Here is a 14,915-nt window from a genome sequence, read left to right as displayed (position 1 = left end):
TCTCCATCCTCTCCTCCATCCTTTCCTCTTGTTTCCTCTCCTTCTGCATCCTTATCTCCATCCTTTCCTCTCGTTTCCTCTCTCCTCTTTAATAAAGGAGCAGCTCGGTGTTAGCGCTGACCTTCGGAGTTGCAGCTCTCGGGGAAGGCTTAGGGTGATGTTAGCCACGTTATTAACCAACAAGATTAGGACTGTGAGGGAGGTTTCTGCAGGCTTATGTCTGATTATCATTATTATACAGTCTGGCCAAAGGGGAGGCGGAAAAAGAAATATTTCTTAGATAGACTCGTCATTATGGAAGCAGATAAGAACAATGAGGTTAGCATGCTGCCGCTGGTATCACAGTACAGAGAAATCTGCTTTAATCTTGATATGAGGATGGTTTAAACTGTGGTTTCTGGTTTGTAAAACTCTTTTTCTATTTGTGAAAATACAAAAATATATATAGATATCTGGGTTTTCCCTTTTTTCTTTTATCATCCGGACCATGTTGAACCAGGTCCAGATCAGAAACCAGTGAGCTCAGAATAGATTGTCTCACAAACACTAAAGACTCCACAAAACATCATTTTTGATGTGGAAAATCGTTATATTCTGTGTTGAAATGTGAACACATGGAGCTTTACGTGCTTTTTTTTTTTTGCATCTGGACCACTTTAGACCAGGTCCAGATCAAAACCTTTGTGTTTAGGTGGATCAGATCTAAAATAGATTCTCATCCAAATGATACAGACTCTATGGAACTTCAGTTGTTGTATGGAAAGCCGTTGTTTTCTCTGTTGAAATGCAAAAACATGGAGATATAAGTGGGTTGTTTTGCATCAGGACTGTTTTAGACCAGGTCTAGATCAAAAACTTCTATGCCTCAGGGGTTAATCTGGGATAGATCACATTTTAGCACCAACACAGTTGAACATGAAGGCCTCATCCAGGAACCAGAGGACCCAGAGGATCCAGAACCAGACAGAACAGACACTCACAGACGTCCCACCATTATGTAGCAGTGACCAGAGCTGTCCTGGCTGATCGGTGTATGTTAACATTAATGATAAACCTTTTCAAAGCACATTCTGTTTCTGCGAGTGAACTCTAACGTAGCGCTGGAGAACCGAATTTAAAACCTAACAGTGTCATTGTTGTCTTGTTTTTTTAGTTCAAAAACAAGATTTTAAACCGAGTTACTCCTTTACAGAGTCAAATATTATGTAATTTATAGATAAATCCAAACTGCTGGGATGAGTGTTAAAGACCAAACCAAAGCTGAGAGGAAGCAGCCATTTCTCTCCACCGCTCGCTGTTTTTCCTCCTCTCCACCATGAAACCTACAGATGTTTCTGATCAAAGCAGCACTATCCAGCTGTCCCACTCCTTTTTCTCTTCTCAGGAATCCTTCCTCCCATTCCTCACGGCCTGACCCCCTCTAATCCAGGCTTGTAAAATATTAACTGTCCCACTCGCTCTCAACCATCCGTCCTCCTCCACTGCCGCTGCACCCCTCCACCTCTCTTCATTCCCTCTTTTTCGATGTTCCTTCTTATCTCTCTGGCTCCCATGTTCCTCTCAGAACATCTAGAATGTGAAGTATCAATTAACCCGCTCTGCCTGCACGTCTTCCTCCTCCTCCACCCGCCGTACGTTTACACGATAAGATGGCAGGAAACGGGATTTATTTGAGCGTCGATGCCCTGACTCACACAGACGTGCACGGAAAACACACACACACACACACACACACACACACACACACACACACACACACACACACACACACTGGCATACAAACACTTCCACAGCTGCAGCTGCCTCAGTGTTCACATGAAAGCAGAGAGAGAGTGAATGTTAATCTCTGTGTGGGAAACAGAGACAGGAGAGGATAAAGTGATAACTTCATTCCAACATGTTTACAGAGGAAGTGTGTGTGTGTGTGTACGTTCACGCATGCTTTCTGTCCCAGCGTGTGTGTGTGTGTTTTATTTTGGCGCCTGTGTGGCTTCCAGTACGTGAACGGTGCATCTGTATCAGTGCATTAATACGTGCACGACTGTGAAAGTGTCAACAGCAGTTTATTGCCGATACTTATTATGTCATACAGCAGTTAATCGGATCTCTGTCCTATAAATCTGTGGAGGAGGAGGGGGTTTAGCATTTCTGCTGTGTCATACCTCACAGAACATCTGAGGAACCTGCCTAACCAGCTGGGCCACATGCTGACGGAGGCAAGAAAAAGTCCTGTAAGAAATGATTAGAAAACAGGACCTGTGAGGATTATCGGATGCAGAAACGTTCTCCTACGTTTCTACTGCTGCCAGCCATGAATACTCCCATTACTGATTAGACTCCCAATTATTTTTGATTAATTGATTAATTACTTGGTCTACAAAATGTCACACAATAGCAAAACAAATGTGTTTGAATTTCACAGAAGCAGATCCAAAATAATTAACTCTGATTTAAATTACAGTGATTAAAGAAACGTATGAAATATTCAATACTGTTGATTGCATTTAATCTTGTTTTATCCAAAATTACACCCACAAGGCAGCATTTCCATTATCGACTTATTTAGGCATCATGTTGAATTACTGATTAGGAGTTAGAATTTAAAAAAGAAACACATTTACACTGTTGTTCAAAAGTTTGGGGTCACTCAGAAATGAAAGGCTCATTGATGGTTAGAAAACCTTTGTTCAGTTCTGTTAGCACATGGATAAAAGTGGGAGTTTAATGGAGAACATGGAATTGTCTGGGTGACCACAAACTTTTGAATGGGAGTATATAATTTTAATATATTTTACTATATTTTTTACTGTATTTTTTTCTATATTTTTTACTGTATTTTTACGATATTTTTGGTATATTTTTACTGTATTTTATTACACTGCTGTTCAAAAGTTTGGGCTCACTAAGAAATGTCCTTATTTTTGAAATAAAAGCAGTTTTTCCAATGAAGATAACATTAAATGAGTGATAAATCCAGTGCAGACATAGTTAATGTGGTAAATGACTATTGTAGCTGCAAACAGCTGATTTTTAATGGAATATCTCCATAGGGGTACAGAGGAACATTTCCTGTGTTCTAATGCTACATTGTGTTAGCTAATGGTGCTGAAAGGCTCATTGATGATCAGAAAACCCTTGTGAAGTTAGATCATGGATAAAAGTGGGAGTTTTCATGGAGAACATGGAAGTATCTGGGTGACGGTGGTGGACATTAAACCAAGCTCTGAGGACCCACATATGACTTGTGCAGTAAACACACATCCACTGATGTTTTCCTCAGTCCAACCTGGACAAACACTTGTAGCTGAAGTAAAATCAGTTTGTTTCTTGTTTGTGCTGCAAATAAACACGATGTCTGCAGCCAGAGATAGAAACCTGAAGGAGAAAGGCTGTAAAGAAACACGCTGCAAAGTCCACTCATGAAATCTATTAACCTTCCATCTGACCTGTTCTCATTTCAGAAAACAGTTTCACTTTTTCAGACACAGAGAAGAAAAGAGATACATGATGGTGAATATATAAAGTAAGCCTGCTTCTCTTGACCTTCTCTCTGGTCAGGATGTTTAACGGCATCATTAAAGCCCAACCTTTTGACTTTTTCCAGTGTTTTTTTCAGCTTTAGATTTTGAAAACCGAGCTAGTGAGGTTCAGAAATAATACATAAATATGGCCTCAGGCTGGAAGATAATCTGAAGAGAAAGTGAAATAATTGTGGAAATGCTTCTGATTTGTGAATACCTGAACTCACAGAGGTCCAATGAAAAGACAAGTGAAGGCCAGAACCAGACCTCAGTTAGACATGTGAGCCCATAAATAATGTGCTGCTGTTTCTTACTCTGCTTATTCTGACAAAATTCACTCATTCACTATTTATCCAACCTCTAACTTCACTTTCTAAACCAGCTAAGTATCGATTTGAGGCAGATCGGCAACGAAATGCTTCTGACCAGCGTATTTTTGGTGGAGGTAGCCTTTCATCTAATATTCATACAGAAATGTGAGGTTTGTGCATGACTTTTTATATAGCGAGCATTTGATGATCATAAATGCGTTTTCTTGAAGCCAAAAGTCTGTTTTGGTGTTGGTTTATTTTCCATTCATTAACTTCAAAGATGGAGTCTGTTTTGGAGAACGTGCTCTGCTTGATCGGATGTTTAGTAAAATGCTCACAGCTTTCCCGGCTCCTGTGTTTTTATAAACATATATTGTCAGATCGAGGCTGTTCAAGGTTTAATTTTCAGTTAAAGTGAAAATGGAATAAAAAAAGCCACCGTTCTGCTGATCTCTGGTTGCATTTTCTTTCTCCATTTCAGTAAAATCGGCCGAGCAGCATCAGCATGAGCAGCCGGCGAGTGAAAAATGTGATCTTCTTAACCTAAACTGATAATTCTCCTGGGCTCTATCTGTGTGTGTCGGCCAATCCCACGTTCTTCTGTTGGACTTTCAAAAGGCTCGGCTCCCCTCAGGCATACAAATGTGATTCACTGATAAATGTTCTAGTGAGTTACAGCCCGGCTGGAAAGCCACGCCGACTCACACGGTCTGATATGTACATGCCAATGAATCCGCAAGGAAGTCTGCACACGGAGGACTACACACACACACACACACTCTGTCACGGACACACAAACAGAGGGAATATAACGCTCTGAGATGGTAAATCAGAATGCCAGCCCTGAACTTCAATTTCATTTCACGCTGCTGCTGTGCAGTCAGATCATAACTTACAGCTGGTTACACACACTGGAAGCACACACGTGCACACACACACATGCACGCACAGGCCAGGCCTAGATGTAGGACGATAGAGGCGTTCATGTGAGGAGGCAGATCTCCTGTAACTGAAATGCATACAGCACACACCGGCTTTCTGCAGCTGGTTCTCCAGAATCAGGAGTCATCAGGATTCTAATGCGGTCAAGAGGCTGTTTGTCTAATGGAGTGTGTGCTTGTTGGATGTGTGTGCGTGTGTGTGTGCATGTGTAGAATCCCAGTTTTTATTGTGCTGCTGCTCTATGAACTCCACGCTGCACTTTCTGCAGTGCAAACTACAGGAGGTCCTCGGTTTACGGCGTCCTCGACCTACAGCGTCAGAACCGGTTATGTGGAACTAGTTGATGAGTGGAGCGGATGAATACGTCGTCACATGGCGCTGTATGGTGGCGTTGTTTCTATTCATGCATGAAAGTCGTTGGTATTCATGACTTTATGAAGAACTGATGGATATCGTGATGCACAGAATGACTGTTTATATTTTCACCAGAGTTCCAACTTCAGGTAAAAATCGAACAGAACTCTGACGTAAGACGAGGACTCCTGTGTTTCCTTCTGTGATTTTGAAAGTGTAACATCACCTGTTTGTGGACTAAATTTAATGTTGTGACGTATGGACACGATGCTTCAACAGCAACAGGTCAGTTTGTTCCTGAGTCCTGAAATGACTCGTGTCTTCAGATGTTTCACCTCTATCAGCTTCAGACTGTTCAACAATGATTTATGGCAGCTTCCTGACCTTCCACCTCTGTGCTCCTAATTTAGTTGAAATTAGTGTCGTTGACATTAAGAGGAGAAGGGCGTTTAATCACACAGGGGTACAAAAAATGTCAGAAGGTGATTCCATTAAGTCCGGTACCCTTTTCAGCGGCTTTGAAAGATGTCAGAAGTTACAGGAGTGAAGTCACTCCACTGACATGAAAAATCCAAGTTTATCTGTTCCCGTTTTATTTCGCTTTAAATCACAGGTGAAACTAAACATTTCATTAAAAGTAAAGCTAACTTTGTCATCTGTATCAATGATCTCACTTCATGACAGGAAGTGAAGATGCTGCAGTCAGAAGGTCTGACATCGTCCTGTCCGGCCACGCTCGCTGTTTGAACAACTCATTCCAGCAGAGTTTAATGAACTCATCAAACAACGAGGAGAAGTAGACTCTGACACGAGCCTGATAATAGTTTGACCATAACTGATCTTTCTGGTTGAGTAACGATTAATCAGGGTGGAAAAGATGAAGACATAAATGTGGTAGGTGTCGTTGTGTTCACATAAAGCTAACGGCTAATTCTCTGAATCTCATCTCTCTGGGATTCTTTTTAATCTGTTTCTGTGGTTATCTAAGTAAAGCATCTCCTCAGCACCAGTTTTAACTGAATCTGTGCTCATCTTCACATTCCACCCATATTTCTCCGTCTGACCAGTGTATTACATTTGCATATATGTGTGTGCAGTGTACCTGAGTGTAGACCAGAGGTGTCCAACATGAGGCCCGTGGTCCAAAAGTGGTCCTCCAGAGGGTCCAATCCGGCCCTCAAAGTGTAAAAATTACAGAGAAGACATTAAATGCAGATTGTAAATTAGTAAAAGTATAAATTTAAAATCATTTCTAGACCATGACAAGTTGTTTGGATCAGAAAGTGAAATACTGGATTGTTCTTTTGTTATTTTGTGCCTCGTCTTTGTCACATTTTATCTAGTTTGTGTGTGTTTTTTGTCTGAGTTTGGTTATTTTTCTCATGTTTTTGTTGTGTTTGTTTCTCTCATTTTGTGTTTCCTCTTGTCTCGCTTGTGTTATTTGTCTTATTGTTGTCATTTTCTTTTGGCTTTATTCCTCGTTTTTGTCATTTTGTGTCTTTTTTATGGCTCGCTGGTGTCATTTGTCCATTTTTTTTGTAGCTTTGTGTCTCGTTTTTGCAATATTTTGTCTTGTTTTTGTTGTTTTTTGTCTTTTTCTGTCTGACTTTTGTCATATTGCACTGAAGCAAACGGGGAAAAATCAGAGCTGTGGTTATTTATAGGTTATAAATAAATGTGGAGTTGTGGTTATTTCTAGGTTATCATGCTGTGGTTTTACTGGTCCGGTCCACTGGAGATCAGACTGGGCTGAATGTGGAACCTGTTGGACTCCTCTGATGTAAACGGTTCTGCAAGTTCATTTTTCAAGTTTACTGAGTTACATTATGTTTACTAAAGTGTGTGCACATGTGTGTGTCTGACGTGCATTTTCACACACTTCTCCCTGTGAGTTCATCCGTCTGAGTGCATTAGTGCACGTGCACATTAGTAGTGTGTTGAGTTGTGTGAGCGTCTCCTCTGTTATGTCAGTTCAGTGAACAGCCGGTGGACCAGATAAGCTCTGTGTGTGTATTCCTCTTTAAATAGGCCGTGGACACTCATATTGTAACGTCCTGCAGGTCTCAGCACCACTGACCTCCAAACATGACATTCTGTTGCTCTTTATGCTAATGCAGTACTCTGGGAACACATCACAGGTCTGCAGAAGAACTACAATACCCTCAGCGCCCTGCAGAGTCCCACGCTGCATTCAGAGTTCAACTTTCTGGTAATGGTGAAAAAAACTAATCTTCCCTGCAGAACCTTGAGCCCTGGTGTTCTTTATGACTAGCAGCGTGTTCCAGGACAGCGAAGGGCACAAATATATTCCAAAGTTAAACATATAGCATTAAGATAACTCATTCCGCTGTCTGAACACTTCTATGAGCTCCTCATGTCACATATTTGGAGCCTTCCTCAACCTCTAAACTGTGACTTTGCACCCAAATGATGCATTTATGAAGAAGCTTCACTATATTATGGGATGTTACTCAGAACACCTGTTGATCTGTATGTAGAGGTAGGAAATAAAAATAGCAATAAATGGCAGCAAGTTGAAGAAATTACACTTTACACATTCCAAATCCCATTTTACCCTCATGTTGTCCTCATTTATGGACACAAAAAATATTCCTTCTTTTGTCTGAAAAAATCCAAAAATTCAACAAAAAAACTGAACATATTTCTGAAAATTTGCAAAACCTTCCGGAAAAATAATCCAATAATTCCTGGAAAATTTCCCTTAAAAGTTTTATTTTTAAAAATCCCCCAAATTTAGCAAGAAACTTCAAAATAGTAAAAGTCTTCCCCAAAATATCCACGGTGATTACATATATATCAGTAAAACTTTTAATGTTTTGTTTAAGAACATTTAGAAAAAAAATCAACCAAATCCAGATTTGGTTGATTTTTTTTTCTAAATGTTCTTAAAACATTTTTTTAAAATTTCTCTCTTTTTTCCATCCAAACAATTCCTGAAAATGTGGACGTTTTCACCATGAAAATATATTTTTTTCCACATTTTCAAACTTTAAAACCCTCAGGACGACAGCAGGGTTAAATAAAAAATAAAAATAAATGTAGGTTTGGAGGCCTTTGCAGTTCAGCTTTGGAACGTTTCCACTCCGGCGATGCCTCCAGAGTAAATCTAAAATGCTCTGTGGACATTGTCCAAACTGATGCTCTTCATCAGATTGAATCACACTTCCAGCTGCAGCGGGAAGCACTGCCCTCAGCTCTGTTATTCATTTATACTTTTATCATCCTCAATCGTTATTTTATCATCGGTACGACTCGTTCTTTATCAAAAATAGCTTATCTGATCTGCCTCGGCTCCGAGGACGGTCACGGAGCTGCTGTCTGCTCTGGCATCAACTTAAAGAAGTAGAACAATAAATAAAACAGTCAGAATGCAGCTCCTCATTTGGTGGGAGTATCAGCGTCCTCCTGCTGCTCACAGTGCCCCGTCTATTACGCACAGATCAATAGCACTTGAGCTGAATGTGGTTGTGGTTATTAGGCTGCTGCTCTGGAGGACATGATGCTCACATGTGAGGGAGAACACGAGTGTCATGACAAGTACCCGCTAGTGTTCCTCTGCTGCTGGAAGCCGCGGGCTGCCGATGATCTGAGATACACTCTGGTGATGGATGCTGACGTTTGGCTGCGATTCATATGCAGTGTAAGTGAGTAGTTCCAAGGTCAGAGGGAGAGAGAGTGATGGAGGGGAAGAGGTGAGATCCAGAGATCCAGAGAGGGAGGAGAAGATAAGAGAAGAGATGAATCACTCAGGAGTAAACAAAGGGAGCAGCTAGCAGGACGTGAAGATGTTCTACATGATCCTATCCTGGTGTTTAGTTCATTAACATCCCCAAATAAATCACACTGGAGCTTAAAGCAGGGGTGTCCAACATGAGGCCCGTGGTCCAAAAGTGGTCCTCCAGAGGGTCCAACATGAGGCCCGTGGTCCAAAAGTGGTCCTCCAGAGGGTCCAACATGAGGCCCGTGGTCCAAAAGTGGTCCTCCAGAGGGTCCAACATGAGGCCCGTGGACCAAAAGTGGTCCTCCAGAGGGTCCAACATGAGGCCCGTGGTCCAAAAGTGGTCCTCCAGAGGGTCCAACATGAGGCCCGTGGACCAAAAGTGGTCCTCCAGAGGGTCCAACATGAGGCCCGTGGTCCAAAAGCGGTCCTCCAGAGGGTCCAACATGAGGCCCGTGGACCAAAAGCGGTCCTCCAGAGGGTCCAACATGAGGCCCGTGGTCCAAAAGCGGTCCTCCAGAGGGTCCAACATGAGGCCCGTGGACCAAAAGCGGTCCTCCAGAGGGTCCAACATGAGGCCCGTGGACCAAAAGCGGTCCTCCAGAGGGTCCAACATGAGGCCCGTGGTCCAAAAGCGGTCCTCCAGAGGGTCCAACATGAGGCCCGTGGTCCAAAAGTGGTCCTCCAGAGGGTCCAACATGAGGCCCGTGGTCCAAAAGTGGTCCTCCAGAGGGTCCAACATGAGGCCCGTGGACCAAAAGTGGTCCTCCAGAGGGTCCAACATGAGGCCCGTGGTCCAAAAGTGGTCCTCCAGAGGGTCCAACATGAGGCCCGTGGACCAAAAGTGGTCCTCCAGAGGGTCCAACATGAGGCCCGTGGTCCAAAAGCGGTCCTCCAGAGGGTCCAACATGAGGCCCGTGGACCAAAAGCGGTCCTCCAGAGGGTCCAACATGAGGCCCGTGGTCCAAAAGCGGTCCTCCAGAGGGTCCAACATGAGGCCCGTGGACCAAAAGCGGTCCTCCAGAGGGTCCAACATGAGGCCCGTGGACCAAAAGCGGTCCTCCAGAGGGTCCAACATGAGGCCCGTGGACCAAAAGCGGTCCTCCAGAGGGTCCAACATGAGGCCCGTGGTCCAAAAGCGGTCCTCCAGAGGGTCCAACATGAGGCCCGTGGACCAAAAGCGGTCCTCCAGAGGGTCCAACATGAGGCCCGTGGACCAAAAGCGGTCCTCCAGAGGGTCCAACATGAGGCCCGTGGACCAAAAGCGGTCCTCCAGAGGGTCCAACATGAGGCCCGTGGTCCAAAAGCGGTCCTCCAGAGGGTCCAACATGAGGCCCGTGGTCCAAAAGCGGTCCTCCAGAGGGTCCAACATGAGGCCCGTGGTCCAAAAGCGGTCCTCCAGAGGGTCCAACATGAGGCCCGTGGTCCAAAAGCGGTCCTCCAGAGGGTCCAACATGAGGCCCGTGGGCCAAAAGCGGTCCTCCAGAGGGTCCAACATGAGGCCCGTGGTCCAAAAGCGGTCCTACAGAGGGTCCAACATGAGGCCCGTGGTCCAAAAGTGGTCCTCCAGAGGTATCCAACATGAGGCCCGTGGTCCAAAAGTGGTCCTCCAGAGGGTCCAATCCGGTCCTCAAAGTGTAAAAATTACAGAGAAGACATTAACTGCAGATTGTAAATCAGTAAAACTATAAATTTAAAATAATTTCTAGACCATGACAAGTTGTTTGGATCATAAAGTAAAACACTAGATTGTTCTTTGTTCTTGTGTCGCTTTGTGTCTCATTTTTGTAATATTTTATCATGTTTTTGTTGTTTTGTTTCGCACTTTTTAAATTTTTTTGTCTCACTTGTGTTGTTTGTCTCATTTTTTGGTCATTTTGTTTCTGGCTTTTGTCATTTTGTGTCTTGTTTTAGTCCATTTGTGTCTCATTTTTGTAATATTTTGTCTTGTTTTTGTTGTTTTTTGTCTTTTTATATCTGACTTTCAAGTCATATTTTTGGCATTTTGTTTCTCCTTTTTGTCGTTTTGTGTTTCCTTTTCGTCTTTCTTCTGGTTTTTGTCTTATTTTTGTTATTTTGTGTTTTGTTTTATTTGTTTTTTGTTTTTTTGTCTTGTTTTTGCCATTTGTCCATTCTTTTGTTGCTTTGTAACTTTTTTGTGAATTTTTTTGTTTTATTTCGTGCCGTTTGTCAAATGTTTTGTCATTTTGTGTCTCATTTTTGTAATATGTTGTCTTGTTTTTAGATGGTTTTTGTCTTTTTCTTTTCCGGCTGTTGTTGTTTTGATCATTTCTAAATGTTGTGTTCCTTTGTAGACTCTCTGTGATCTGGAAGTTGTAATGAGGAAATGATAAACTGAGGATGAATGTGGATGAAAATGAACTTATTTTTTCTGAACAAACTTCAGGTTGTTCATGATGTTTTGTTCATTAAACATGAAAATTTGAAGACATACTTTTTTGCACGAAAACAAAGGAAAAACGTGGAGTTTCATGGGTTAACATGCTGTAATTTAATTGGCCCGGTCCACTTCAGATGTGGAACCTGGATTCAGAGGAGTTTGGGTTAAAGGATGAAGCTGGAACTGAAGCTGATGGAAAAGTTTCTGTGCCAATATTGTCCAAAAACAACGATTAAAAAGACATAAGCGAGCAGGACGACAGGTTCCTTCATTAACTGGGAAACACATCACAGCTTGTTTTTTGTCTTAAATATTTAGCAGCACACCAAATGTTTAGCAGTGCAGCTGAAGCGGTCAGTAGTTCTCCAGAAATGACAGAACCCAGCTGTTTGGCGACACTCTTTCTGTGATCCTCTTAAAGATTTACGTCTTTACGGTAAACAAGTAGAAGTTCTAGAAGGATAAATTGGAACGCATTGAGAGATGAAATGTTCAGAATGTGACTTGGACTGGCCTCGCTTCATTCCAGCACATTTTGCACATCGTTAATGAAACTAACATCAGAGCTAATACGCTCCAGAGTTTGGTCTGGCGTCTAAAAATAGTCCGGTCTCTAAATGTGGTCCGTTGTGTTTACATACCGACTTCAAAATGGTGAACTAAATGAGGGAAACAGGGTGAGATGGAGAGAGAGGAAAGTTGAAGTTGAAAGCTGGAAATGGAGAGGCAGATGGCAGGGAGGGAGCAGGAGACGGTGGAGGACCAGAGATCAAGATAGAGAGGAGGAGGAGAGGGGGAATGCTGATGTGATGGGAGGAAGACAAGGAGAAAAACAAATGAAAGTGTGAGAAGAGTGCAAAGGGATGAATGGATATTAGAGAGGACAGAGGAACCTGAAGAAGTCGGAGAATCAGAGGACTAGTTAAAAAAACCAGCAGAAAGCAGCATTTTCCAGGGTTCAGCTCAAACTAAAGCTCTTTTTTTTCTTTTTTTATTGTGATTTTACATTCTCCTCTCTGATAACAGCTTAATGCCACCTAAAGGCCGCCAGGGGAATCAGAGGACGACTTTTATTAAATTATTAAAGTTCTGAGTAATATCTTCTCTCACTTTGATGAAATAGAAGATTTAAAAATACTCCACAGCACATCCTGTTGAAACTGTAGAGAAGCTGAACAGATGACTTCAAATCTCTTCATTTGGCTTTAATTCTTCTTCTTCTCGTCTCTTATTCTTTTCTCTTTATCTTCTTCTACACTTCCTCTCTTCTTCACATTTCATCTTCTATTCTTCTTCTCTTTGCTTCTTCTTGTTCTTGTCTCTTCTTTTCTCTCCTTCATCTTCGTTTCTTCCTCCTCTCCTGTCTTTTTTCTCTTCTTCTCCTTCATCTCGTCTCTTCTTCTTTTTCTCTTCTACTCTTCTTCTCCTATCTTTCTGGTCTCTTCTGTTTTTCTCTCCTTCTTTTCTCTTTGCTTCTTATTCTTAGTCTCTTTATTTTTTCTCTTCTACTCTTCTGCTATCCTTCTCTTCTCTTCTCTTCTCTTCTCTTCTCTTCTCTTCTCTTCTCTTCTCTTCTCTTCTCTTCTCTTCTCTTCTCTTCTCTTCTCTTCTCTTCTCTTCTCTCCTCCTTCTTGTCACATGCAGCACAAGGGCACCATCATCCTCATCCTCCTCCTCATCATCAAAGCAAACATCAAAGTCAGACTTGATGGTTTTTCTCTAAGATGCAAATATCTTTTTATGGAAATAAAGTCACACAAACCATTCGGAGTGACTGAGACGAGATCAAAGAAAAAAAGCAAATATTTTTACTTATTATTTTGCCACCAACATGCATATGCAGCATTTCATTCTGGGGAGGAAGAGTGGAGATGGACAGAGAACGTGAGAGCAGAAAATAAGAGCGAGAGTTTGTGGAAGGGGCTGAAGACGGAGCAAAGAGTGTCAGGGTGATGTTAATGGGGACGAGGATCCTGTCCCATCAAATATAGATGTCTCTGTTATGGGACATGAAATACACATGAAGCTCTGGGCTGACATCTGTATCCAGAGCCACGTCTGGTGGATGGAGAAGGAAGGAAGCTGGATCCAGGAAAAAGAGCAAAATGTGGAGAGAAACAAAGGAGAGGACAGAGACATCAGAGCGAGACAAAGGTGTGGACAGATGTGATCCAGGCCAGGGGGACATGTTTCTCTGCTTTATTTCTGTCTTTTGTTCAGAGACGAGGCTTCTCCTGAGATTCGATCAATACTTTATTGTTCTTCCTCGTTGTGCTGTGATCCTCGGTGTTTAAGTGTTAATCTGAGGTCTTTGTTCCTTGTGGTCAGCAGACGGGTCTCTTGGGACTGATCAGAGTCCTACCAGAGCCCCCATCAGGCTCTCATACATCCCATAATGTCCCCTAACCCCCGAGGTCACGTCCTGCAGCGTCCTCTGACAGGACAGAGTTGGGTTTAGCAGTGAGGTAGCTCATTCTTAGAAATAAAAGGCAGAATGTTTTTGGTAAAATTCCTCACATTTTTATAGCAGGTCACAGTTTCCTCCAGTCAGGCTTTTTCAGAAACTGAATATGACTTTGTTTTCCAGTTATTTGCTCACGATGCAACCTGTGTGGAAAATCACATCAGAAAAATGTGCAAATTGTACAAAACTGATTCAAAGCTTTCCCCTGTGTCCATCCCATGTTAGTATCAGTGGTTAAAGAAGGTCAAAAAGTCTCCACAGCTGAGATCTTTAGTTAACACTCAACAATGTGTGAAACTAAAATACATTCTTCTCTGTGCAGTAACACAAATCTAAGTCCAGTACTCTTTATTACACTCTATACTCAGAATGATGCACATCTTACATTTTATCTGTGTACTTTTTCTGCTTGTGTTTACATTTTAGGTCACATTATTCTGTTTGGACACGCTTATCTCTGTTCTTCTCCTGTTTAAGGCTTTGAATGGGAGCAACTGCAACGTCCAAATATCCAAATATTATTAATTTCACCATGTTCTGTTTAAATTATCAGTTGAAAGGCATCATAAAATGAGGAATTACAATCATTTCTGTCTGTTTCTTGTTGCTTGGAACCAGTAAAACACAACCTCTAGGAATGCTTCTGCTCAGAACATGGCATTAGTTGCACATATGATTATAAATTCTTTCCATGTGACTGTCTGAAGCCGCCGCTCTCACACACCACTGATCATACTGATCATACTACCATCATCAGCTGGTCTTAATCTCTGTGTGTTTTCTCCAGTTGCCAGGAACCAGTATGAGCGGATGGGCAGCGACGTCACCATGCAGTGCGGCTCGCTGGACAACAACACGTCGGTGTCGTGGAAGGTGAACGGGACGGACGTGAAGGCCCAGCACCGCCTGGAAGGTCCCAGACTGATCCTGACCCAGGTGGATCTGGGCCACAACGGGCTCTACAGCTGCTTCCAGAACCCCCACGGAGAGAGACGCGACACCATCTTCCTCCACATCGGCAGTGAGTAGCCAGACGTTCGGATGTCGTTTCAGATGAGACCAGATGAATCTTTAAGCAGAGCAAACGGGGAAGGAAGGGGAGAAAGGAAAAAGAGAAAATGATCCAGCTCACCATGATGCAATTACAACTCCAGCAGAAAGATGCAGCATGAATTAATAATGC

At 42.5% G+C, this 14,915-nt stretch overlaps 1 protein-coding gene across 1 annotated transcript in view; it reads left to right on the top strand.

Annotated features, from left to right (window-relative positions):
• cntfr (ciliary neurotrophic factor receptor) overlaps nt 1-14,915 on the top strand; it is a 278,017-nt gene that overhangs the window by 151,102 nt on the left and 112,000 nt on the right. Inside the window, exon 4 of the mRNA XM_051938344.1 lies at nt 14,520-14,753. Within this exon, the coding sequence (XP_051794304.1) occupies nt 14,520-14,753 (234 nt within the window). The remainder of the gene's footprint in view (nt 1-14,519; nt 14,754-14,915) is intronic.

The sequence above is a fragment of the Acanthochromis polyacanthus genome, chromosome 18 (assembly GCF_021347895.1).
Source record: "Acanthochromis polyacanthus isolate Apoly-LR-REF ecotype Palm Island chromosome 18, KAUST_Apoly_ChrSc, whole genome shotgun sequence".
In the NCBI taxonomy this organism is placed as follows: domain Eukaryota; kingdom Metazoa; phylum Chordata; class Actinopteri; family Pomacentridae; genus Acanthochromis; species Acanthochromis polyacanthus.
The sequence above is the reverse complement of the archived record's forward strand: the minus strand, read 5'-3'. Positions and strand labels throughout refer to the sequence as shown.